The sequence below is a fragment of the Wasmannia auropunctata genome, unplaced genomic scaffold (assembly GCF_000956235.1).
Source record: "Wasmannia auropunctata unplaced genomic scaffold, wasmannia.A_1.0 LD335662.1, whole genome shotgun sequence".
In the NCBI taxonomy this organism is placed as follows: Eukaryota; Metazoa; Arthropoda; class Insecta; order Hymenoptera; family Formicidae; genus Wasmannia; species Wasmannia auropunctata.
In genome coordinates, this window is record NW_012027228.1 from 11000 (window position 1) to 22370 (window position 11371).

General features: G+C 39.7%; 1 protein-coding gene across 1 annotated transcript in view; it reads left to right on the forward strand.

Annotated features, from left to right (window-relative positions):
• Positions 1-11371, forward strand: part of LOC105456470 (chromodomain-helicase-DNA-binding protein Mi-2 homolog) — a 27638-nt gene that overhangs the window by 2409 nt on the left and 13858 nt on the right. Inside the window, exons 2-14 of the mRNA XM_011700530.1 lie at positions 1485-1576; positions 2548-2670; positions 2804-3112; positions 3192-3485; positions 4316-4567; positions 5218-5371; positions 5496-5681; positions 5827-6016; positions 7343-7716; positions 7806-7975; positions 9407-9632; positions 9728-10191; positions 10358-10811. Coding sequence (XP_011698832.1) covers positions 1485-1576; positions 2548-2670; positions 2804-3112; positions 3192-3485; positions 4316-4567; positions 5218-5371; positions 5496-5681; positions 5827-6016; positions 7343-7716; positions 7806-7975; positions 9407-9632; positions 9728-10191; positions 10358-10811 — 3288 coding nt within the window. The remainder of the gene's footprint in view (positions 1-1484; positions 1577-2547; positions 2671-2803; positions 3113-3191; positions 3486-4315; positions 4568-5217; positions 5372-5495; positions 5682-5826; positions 6017-7342; positions 7717-7805; positions 7976-9406; positions 9633-9727; positions 10192-10357; positions 10812-11371) is intronic.

Genomic DNA, 11371 nt, shown 5'->3' on the forward strand with positions numbered 1-11371 from the left:
AAAAAAAAAAAAAAAAAAAATTTGACATCCCGCTCTCGAGGCAGACCGCGAGCGCGATTCCCCAATCGACGGGGGCATAATTGCATTTGCGCCATGTTACGACGCGCGTCCGCGCGTGAAAGAAGGGAAGAAAAAAAAACGCGAGTTATGGATCCGCGTTTCACGTACTCGCGCGTCGCTGTGTGCACGCACGCACGCACGCACGCAGGTGGGCCACGCGCGCGCGCGCGCGCGCGCGCGCGCCGATCCAGCCGGCGTCTAACCTCCTCCGCCGCCGCCGCGGCGGTGGCGGCCCAGGACAAGAAAAGTTCGTTCGCGAGTGAACGGATTTCGCGATCGGATTGGATCTCGTGTCCTTCGGTAGAATCGTGTAACCGAGCCGCGTCAGGCGGAAATTAAGCGCGCCGACGGTGCGCGCGCGCGCGCGCAACTATGCGCGTGGCGTAAATACACACACACACACACACGTAAATATGCACACACACACACACACACACACACGTAAATGTGCACACCACACACACACACACACGTAAATATGCACACACACACACACACGTAAATGTGCGCGCGCGCGCCACACACACACACACACACACACACGTGCGCGCGCGCGCGGCGCGTACGCGCGCCCGTATGTCAAATGTACGTAGCGTACGTATGGCCCTATTAAAGAAAATGGCGGATGTACACTCGCGATGAGGCACTCGCGGAACGTTGATTAGCGGAGGAGAAAAAAAGTTCGCGCTCCCGCGAGGAAGTGGTGAGGCTTCCCAGACCGGCGCCGTCGCCGCCGCCGACTCGCGGATCTCGCGCACGACGTCGTCGCCGTCGCCGTCTCTCTCTCTCACCTTCATTCGTTTACGATACACACCTGCGAACGTGCCCAGGAATCTCGTCTCCGCGCGCCTCGTCGTGAAGTACATTGTTAAGTTAAGGGATACGCCGCCGCCGCGTCGAGAGTGCGATTGAACTCGGCCCGCTGTCGCGTGCCTTTGTGTGCGAGAGTCCGAGGCTCAGTGAGATTCAGTGAGAAATTTGCTGGAGCGCAATAGTTATTCGCTTATGCAAATTTAATCGATTTCACATCGGTGTACCATTTAATTCAGTCAATCTCGGATCGTTGCTCGGAACTTGGTTCGAAAGTTTACGACTCGATTATTCGTAAGGTACGAGAGTGCAGGTTGTGAGGAGGAATTGCATTCGATGCGAAGGAAATTTTGTGAAATTAATGCAGTGAAATAAAAACACGGATATTTTTAACGAGGGGAAAAAATTAAGCTCCAAGTCAATTACGTTATTCTATTTTCAAGGCTGTTTTGTTAAAATCGATCGGTTTAACGACTCCTTTTATCTTTAAAGAAGTAAAATCCGTGCAAAATTTTCTTTACGCAGATGGAAATACAACAAATGAGACTAATTACTAAGATAGAAAATAGACTTTACGATGATAAATTTGGAAATAAATGTAATTTTTCTTTTAGGAGAGGATGACATGGACGAGACTGGAGGGCAGATATCGACTGTTGGCCAGCAAGTAGATGGGTCATCTGATGCTGAAGAATCTCAAAGACTAGTAAGTCTTAGTGACCAGGGATTGGAAGTAACTCGTTACTTGTAACGCCATTACTGTTACAGTTACTTTTTTTTAAGGTAACAGATTGGTAACGGCGTTATTTTATTTTTTTGATAACTGCAACAGTGACGTAGTTACATTTTTTCAGTAACAGTAACGTATTATACAGTTACTTTTATCGTTACTTTTTGTATTCTGAACTTTCTGTATTTATGACAAAATTTTTGTATGTATATATTCAATCGTCAATTTTTAGCTGGTATTCACATAGTTTACTATTATTTTAAGACTGTTTTAAATAATGTCTTAAAATATTAATATGGCTCTGTGTTTGGTTTATGACATCTCAAGAATGCCATAAGTCAATCAATATCACAAATTAAATTGACAAGTAATTTAATAAGGATATTTTTATGTTATATGCCTCTTAGAATATTTTAAAAAATTTATTGTGAAAAATCTCAGCTGAAATGTGTTTCAAGATTGAAAATTTAATTGACACGTAGTTTGTAAAATTGAATATGTACCTATATATAAATTTATTTTGAAATATTGAGCACGAAGCTGAGAGCTCTAGCTCGTATCGAAAAGGCTTTCATTTTCCTAGTTGTACTTTAAATATCAGTCTAGTGTCACATTGTTGCTTTTATTAATATTAAAACAAATAATTGCATCTTAAATTATTTAGACTGATCTTGTTTCGGCATTAAAAAAGTAACGAATCGTTATTTTTTTAAGTAACGGTAACGAGTTATTTTCAAAAATTAGTAACCACAGTAACGATAACTAGTTAAAAAGTAACCTTCCATTCCCTGACAGTCTTACTTTGACAATACTTAAAATTCATAGCTGTCGAGTGTCATGTACGCTGCCATCTTATTATACCTTTATGACGACACCTCGATAACGATCTGAATACTTTAGTACTCGATGATTCCAGGAATTTTAAGAACAAAAATTATTCTTTGCAGGAGGAAGATGACGATTACGAGCCGGAGGAGCGAAAGAAGAAGAAGGGAAAGAAGCGAAAAGCACGTAGCGAGGATAAGAAGGGGAAGAAAAAGAAGAAAAAGAAAAAATCCGATTCTGGGGATGTAAGCGAGACACAGTTGCATAATACACACGTTCGCTCGTTTACGCAACGATATACATAATATCGTTGTCTTCGCGTTCAGTTTGGAGCGGTGTGTTCGTACACGGCACTAATCGTTTCACGTGAAATTTCAGGAGAGCGACTTCGGCGGCGGTGAGGCGGCGGGTGGTGGCGGCGGCGGTGACGCGGCCGGTGAGGATAGCGACTACGCGGTGAACAGGAAGAGCCGAAAGTCGTCGTCCAGAAAGTCCTCCAGCCACAACACGCCGACCACTCAGAGCCAGGAGCCTACAACGGGCATGCCGACGATCGAAGAAGTGTGCAATACATTCGGTCTGACGGACGTGCAGATTGAGTATTCCGACGCTGATTTCCAGAACTTGACAACGTACAAGCTGTTCCAACAACACGTCCGACCGCTCCTGGCGAAAGAGAATCCAAAGGTGCGTTGCAATGACAATCCGTCCTCTGATATTACATATTTTTTTCACTTAAACAAACCTCGTTCTCGAACGTTCTTAGGTCCCAATGTCGAAACTTATGATGCTGGTGGCGGCCAAGTGGCGCGACTTCTCCGAATTGAATCCGCACACGCAACCAGACGCGGACGTGTCGTCCACGAATGTGGACGACGACAGTAGAAACGCCAGAGCTAATCGGAGCGGCGCTATGCAGGAGGCCGAGGAGGAGGAGGAGGACGACGAGGACAGTGATAGAAAGAGAAAGTCGCGAGGTTCAAGAGCGAAGAAAGGGAAGAAGGCGTCGAAAGTACCGACGCTCAAGATCAAGCTTGGAAAGCGTAAACGAGGCAGTTCGGTATGTGCGACCCTTCCGGTTTGAATCGATTCCTGGCATAAATCGATTTTTATTTTAGCCCTTTATGGCCACACTGGGTCGAAATGACCCGAGAAATTTCAGAAATCTTCAAAATAAATACTTTTTTTTGCAACACGTATAATTATACTTTTTTTTTTTCTTAAAAGTACATCATATCAAGAGTATTAGGCTAAAATTTTATTCAAAAATATTAAAAAGTTATGATTTTTTAAATAAAAAAACTCATTTTTTTTTAAGTAATATGTTTATGATTTTTTTTTTAATGTTAAGATTAAATTTTTTTCACTAAAACGCTATTCTATTTTCTCGAAGGTTGAAATTATACAGGGTGTCCCGAAATTCGCGAATCAAAATGTAGCAAGAAAGTCTTCGAGAAATTAAGTAAGAAAATTATTTGTAAATTTTTACTTTAAGCAGTAACTTTTGAGACGTAAGAGTTTAAATTTAGCCAATTATAGATTACGCGCGTGAAGTGCGCGAACTACCAACACTATCGACACGGACATGTTTCCGCGTTTAATCGTAATCTATAATTGGCTAAATTTAAACTTTTATATCTAAAAAATTACTGCTTAAAATAAAAAACTTTTTTTACTTAATTTTTCGAAGTCTTGCTATAATCTTTTGATTCGCGAATTTCGGGACACCCTGTATACCGTAATTTTTTAAAGTTAATAATTAACAAACTACTGTTGATTTGATAACACTTTAAAAAAAAATAGCTCGGGTCATTTTGTCCCAGTATGACACACGTGTGACTGTAAAGCGCGACCATGAAGGGTTACATCGGCTCTGTTGAATTTGCCCAGGACGAGGAAGCGGAGGGTAGTGCCGCCGGTTCTGCGGCGGACTCGGACATGGAGTTCGAGCAAATGTTGGCCGACGCGGAGGAGACTCCCGGTGCCGAGGCTAGCAAGGGCACCGTCGAGGAGAGTGGGGTGGAACCGCCGGCCGAGCCACCGGTTCGCAGAAAGGCGAAGACCAAAATTGGCAACAAGACTAAAAAGAAGAAGAAGACAAAGACAACCTCCAAGTTCCCGGATGGAGAGGAAGGTCTCCAGGTAGAGTTAAGCAGCATCCGCTTATGCGTTCATTATTGTTTTTAAAACATGCTTGCGATCATGGACTTGTCACACATATAATAATTATTTTCTTCATACTAAAGGCTTGGAGATTTCGTTTATAATTTTGCTCGTCGACGCATGTCTAATCATTGTGCTTGTTTAATATTACATATTATCGCAGCTGCGATTCTTTTTATAATTTCCATTTTAAATATTTGCATATAATAAATCTTTCCAATGTAGAGCTATCTTTGGCAACTAACGGGACAAATTTTTTAAACTCAGCCGGGAGGGAAATATGACGCGTTTTTTTTATAACAAAAATGTGCAAAATTCAAAAGGGTTTCGGCAGTGTGAAAATCTACGCAGTAGGTGGAATCATTTTGAGAAATTCGCAAGAACGCATATGCTACGTTGTCTGACTCTGCCTTAAAAAATAATTATAGACGTTTCTTGCAATGTTTAAAGCTGCATAAATTCCTTTTTATGCGACACGCTTTAAATATATGCTTAAATATATGCTTAATTATCCGTATCTTAATTTCGATCGATACACCCTTTCCGTCATGCAGTAAATTACTTCACCTTCGTTCAAAGCGGAATAATTATTTTTCGGTTTTTCTCTGTTTTTCCTTTGCTCTCTATAGACTGACCATCAGGACTACTGCGAGGTGTGTCAACAAGGCGGCGAGATTATATTGTGCGACACGTGCCCTAGAGCATACCATTTGGTGTGCCTAGAGCCCGAGATGGAGGAGACACCCGAGGGGAAGTGGAGCTGTGCCCATTGCGAAGGAGAAGGTATTGCAGGTACCCGTACCCTCCCCGATACCGGCCTCGACTCTCCTCCGCTCCTCTTCTAAAACGAGTCTCCAGCTCGTCGTCCAGCGGACGATAACTATATATTGTGTTTTTGTATCGCCAGGCGCGGCGGAGGACGACGACGAGCACATGGAGTTCTGCAGAGTGTGCAAGGACGGCGGGGAATTGCTGTGCTGCGACAGCTGTACGAGCGCATATCACACACACTGTCTGAACCCACCACTATCGGAGATCCCCGACGGCGACTGGAAATGCCCTAGATGCTCTTGCCCACCGTTAAGAGGAAGAGGTAACGTCGTTATCAGCAGAATATAGAATATAGAATATTTATTACGAGTAATTTTATTTATTGTATTATATTGTGTAGTGAAGACGACATTTCAAGATGCGCGTAAATATATGGTTTATCCTTGTAATTAAATCTCTGTTTTTAGTTGCAAAAATATTAACCTGGAGATGGAAAGAGTGCTCAGATACTCCATCGGAGGAACCATCCACGAGCAAGGCTGCGCCTAAGCAAAGAAAGATGCGTGAATTCTTTGTCAAGTGGGCCGACATGTCTTACTGGCATTGCGATTGGATAACAGAGCTGCAGCTTGACGTTTTTCATCCTCTTATGTACAGGTATGAATCTTCTGATAGCAACAATATCACTCGCGTAATTTTACGTACATCAGGGTGGGTACTACCGGGAAAACCTGGAATTCTCGGGAAATTTCATTTTTACCCTTAAAAATCATGGAAATTACTGGTAATCGGGAAATTTTTTGATTTTTACTTTTAAATTTAATTTTATCCCTTTACAAAGTAAACGTGGCCACATATCGGGGGCCCCTGATATTGAAAGTTAATTTATTTTAAAATTGACATGTACTACATAAACTCTTCAATCTAAAAAATCCGGAAATAATAAATCAAGCATTAAAAGACTATTAACGCAGAACTTGAAACAATTTAATCTTCATATGTATGTTACATTTCCATACAAAATTTCTTTCGTTACGTTCGAAAAATTTTGCATGGAGATGCAATTATTGTACGTATGAGAAGATTGAGGGAGGCATCTGATTTAGGACTGAAAAATAGGTGATTTTCGCGAATTTTTTTTAATAAAGTAAAATCGATCTTTCCATAACTGCACGGATACTTTACTGGATACTTATATTATACAAACAAAATTTTTAAAAAATTGAAGATAATAACGTCATGGCAAATAAGTGATTAAAAACGCCTCGCTACTGGAGCTACAAATTGGCGGGCGAAATAGAAAAAACTATTTGACGTATCGACTTCATTTAAAGTTCTTTATTTAAATTATTGTCAACCATTCTAAATGAACTAAGAACGTGTTTAAAAAAGTTAATTTAAACAATTTTTATTGCACAAAGAAAGTAAACATTTTTTTTCATAAGTGTCACTTTTTCTTTAAAGTCCTAAAAGTTTTACACTTTTTAAACATGTTCTTGGTTCATCGACTATACAATTATATACAAATTAAAAATATTTTTGCTTTTTTTTGTTTCGGACAGAAATTACCGGCTCTATTTTGCCTGCCATTCTGTAACTCCAGTAGCGAGGCGTTTTAATCACTTATTTGCTATGACGTTATCTCAAATTTTTTAAATAAAAAAATTTTTTTTGTATAAGTATTCAGTAAAGTATCCGTACAGTTATGGAAAGATCAACTTTACTTTTCTTTATTTAAAAAATTCGCGAAAATTACCTATTTTTCGGCGTTCTAAACGAGACATCCTCCTTAGAACTTTTAGTGTCTAATTTATTTTAAAGCTGTATTGAAAAATTCTCTAATCTTACCTGGAATTTTTAATAAAATTCCTGGAAAATCCAGGATTTTTCAGGGAATTCTTTTACAAAATTTGAGTACCCCCATTCTGTACATGTAAATTGTATATTGTAACTATATAACATGACATTTTTGTGTGCGATTAGGAATTACTATCGTAAATATGATATGGACGAACCACCGAAATTGGAGGAACCGTTGGACGAAAGTGACACTCGTGTGAAGCGTTTGAAGGAGCAGGACGGCGCCACCAATAGGGACGATTACAATTTGGAGGAGCGTTTCTATCGTTACGGTGTACGTCCGGAGTGGATGGTGGTTCACAGGGTGATCAATCATCGATTGCAGAGAGACGGCCGGGCCACGTATCTTGTCAAGTGGCGGGAGCTCGGCTACGACCAGGCAACGTGGGAGGACGAGCACGCGGATATCCCCGGCTTGAAGCAGGCTATAGAATACTACCTGGATCTCAGAGCCGCCAACTGTTGCGACGGCAGTTCGTCGCGTAAAGGGAAGAAAGGTGAGAGCGAGAAGGCTACTTGCGATTCAAATTTTTCATTACTCGCGCCAAGTGCCCCCTTGTAAACGAAGTGTGAAAATGCAATCCAGGTAAAGGCAAGAAATCCAAAACGCGCGAGCTGATCGACGACGAGGAGAGAACGCCGAAACGTTACACACCACCGCCGGACAAACCCACGACGGATCTCAAGAAGAAATACGAGAGACAGCCAGAGTACTTGGATCTAACCGGAATGCAGTTGCATCATTATCAATTAGAGGTAAATTTTTGAGTTATATTAAGGGTCCATTCTATCTCGTGGCTCGAAAACGAAAGAAATGTGATCAAGATCACACTTCATTGTTTTTACATTTTATTTGTACTCTTCTCTTTAATTTGTAATGTTTTAAAGTCAATTTGTTGACTCTAAGTCTGTGCAAAGTTCCGGTGAAGAAACTTGAATATGGCGCCATGGGGGAAGTACTGTAGGTCGCATCAGTCATCTGAAACAGTTAAACCAACGATTTTCGTGTTCAAAAAGAATGTCTGTATAGAATTAGACTACGATTATATCAATAATATTTTTTTTTATCGCAAAAATAAGAGCAAAATTTAAGGCCAAAAATCGAACTTTTTTTTCAAATGGCCGCCATTTTGTTAATTTTCATGCAAGATCAATTATCGTGGTCTATTCCATAGAGACATTCTTTTTGAACAGAAAAATCGTTGGTTTAACTATTTTACATGACTGGTGCGACCTGCAGTATTTCCACCATGGCACCATGTTCAAAGTCGAAAAGGCTTCTTCACTGGAACTTTGCATAGACTTACAGTCAACAAACTGACTTCAGAAAATTACAAATTTAAGAAAAAAACACAACAAATAAGATGTAAACACAATAAAGTATGTGATCTTGATCACTTTTCCCGAAAAAAATCCCAAAAATTACCTTCTTTTTCGGGCTGCAAGGTAGAATGGACTCTTAAGGGGTCATGACACTTAGAGTCTCAAAATGATATCTAAGTTTGAGATTTTTGTATGGGTAAATAGATAACTTTATTTGAAATCTGCTTAGAGGATATTGTTGTACATATACAAGAAATTAGAAAAAAATACTTTTTTATTTTTTTTTATGTACAAAATAGCGACGTACTGGCCTACCTGTGGAATTCCTTTTTTTTCTATTTTTTTAAATCGGTGTACAGGATTCCAAGCACACAGTTTGACCTTGAGCAAAACACAAAGAATTTTCATTATCTACATATTAAAGGCTATAGAAGTACGTAGGGATTTTTTAAAAATTATGATAAAAAATTATTTTAAAAATTATCATAAAATATTGATTTTTCTCGAAATGGCAGCTATTTTTACGAAAAGTTTGTATTTTTGTCAATACAAGTGTCTCGTAAAATAGCTGCCACTTTGAGAAAAATTGAACTTGACAGAAAAAAAAGGGTTTCCACAAGTGTAGGCCAGTACGCCGCCATTTTGGACATAAGAAAAATAAAAAAATATTTTTTTGGTTTCTTATATATGTACAATATAATGTCCTCTAAGCTGATTTTAAATAAAGTTATCCATTTACCACAAAAAAATCCCAAACTTAAGATATTATTCTAAAACCTCAGGGGTGGTGAGATTCCTTAAAATTCCGTCTTTTCGAACTTTTTTATATTCGCATTACATTTGTACACAACTCTTAATTTACAGGGTCTAAATTGGTTGAGATATTCATGGGGCCAAGGCATAGACACGATTTTGGCCGACGAGATGGGCCTGGGAAAAACCATTCAGACCATAACATTCTTGTATTCCTTGTACAAAGAAGGCCATTGCAAAGGGCCCTTTTTGGTCTCCGTTCCTTTGTCCACCATCATCAATTGGGAGCGTGAATTCGAGACCTGGGCACCTGACTTCTACTGCGTTACTTACGTGGGTTGGTATCGTCTTCTTTTTTTTGTTATGAAAATTTTTGTCGCGTGCATTCGAGAGATACATATATTAATGGTAAAATATTCTGCTTTTATTCAGGCGACAAGGACAGCCGTATCGTGATTCGTGAAAATGAATTGTCGTTCGAAGAGGGTGCCGTGCGTAGCGGACGCGCCTCCAAGATCCGGTCGTCCTCGATCAAGTTCAACGTCTTGCTCACGAGCTACGAGCTCATCTCGATAGACTCGGCGTGTTTAGGCTCCATCGATTGGGCCGTATTAGTCGTGGACGAAGCTCACAGATTGAAGTCCAATCAGTCCAAGTTCTTCAGATTACTGGCATCCTACAACATTGCGTATAAACTTTTGCTAACTGGTACCCCGCTGCAAAACAATTTGGAGGAATTGTTCCACCTGTTGAATTTCTTATGTCGCGACAAATTCAACGATCTAGCGGCGTTCCAAAACGAATTCGCGGACATCTCGAAGGAAGATCAAGTTAAGAAGCTACACGAGATGCTCGGTCCGCACATGCTGAGGAGATTGAAAGCTGACGTATTGAAGGTTGGTAATCGTCTGTGCAGAGATTGTGTTGCCGCAATACGAAAATCTTCACAGTCTCGACTATTTGAGAATGTTTCAGAGAGAGATTATATCTCTAAAAATACAATCATCCCTTTTAATTAATTATTACATTTTAACGTGTTACAACAAGTATATTTCTTTATAGAACATGCCTAGCAAATCCGAATTTATCGTACGTGTTGAATTGTCGCCGATGCAGAAGAAATATTACAAGTACATACTGACGAGAAACTTCGAGGCTCTCAATCCGAAGGGAGGTGGTCAGCAAGTGTCATTGTTAAATATAATGATGGATCTCAAGAAATGCTGCAATCACCCGTATTTGTTCCCCGCCGCGTCGCAAGAGGCGCCGACCGGGCCGAACGGAAGTTACGAGACGTCGGCTCTGATTAAAGCGGCAGGCAAATTGGTTCTGTTGAGTAAAATGCTTAAGAAACTGCGAGACGACGGGCATCGAGTTCTCATATTCTCTCAAATGACGAAGATGTTGGATATCCTCGAGGATTATTTGGAGGGCGAAGGATACAAGTACGAAAGAATAGACGGCAATATAACGGGTGCGCAGCGTCAAGAAGCTATCGACAGATTTAATGCTCCTGGCAAGTATTTTCCAAGATTACCATATCATTTTCTTATTCTGTAAAGTTATACATTTTCTTCCTATTTTGGAATTCGAATTTTGATAGCAGGCTAGCTTAAGGGGTCTCATCACTGAGGCCTTAAAATGATACCTAAGTTTGAGATTTTTTTGTGAGTAAATAGGTAACTTTATTTAAAAGCTGTTTAGAGGGTACTGTGTTGTACACAGGGCTGGGCAAAATACACCATTAAAGTATTTAAAATACAAAATACAAAATACTAGGAATCTTAGTATTTGAATTACAAAATATAAAATACTTTCAATCTTTTGATTTGAAATACAAAATACAAAATACTTTCAACCTTTCGATTTGAAATACAAAATACAAAATACTTTTAAGTTTTTATTTGAAATACAAAATACTTTTTAATTTAATCTTTCAATTACAATAATATATAATATTAAACTCCCCGCTTCAACAGGCCCCTCTCCACTTTTAGAGAGAGAAAAAGAAAAATTGTTTTACTTTCTTACATTTTTTAACAGTCCTGTATCAATCACACGAGAAATCTATTTACA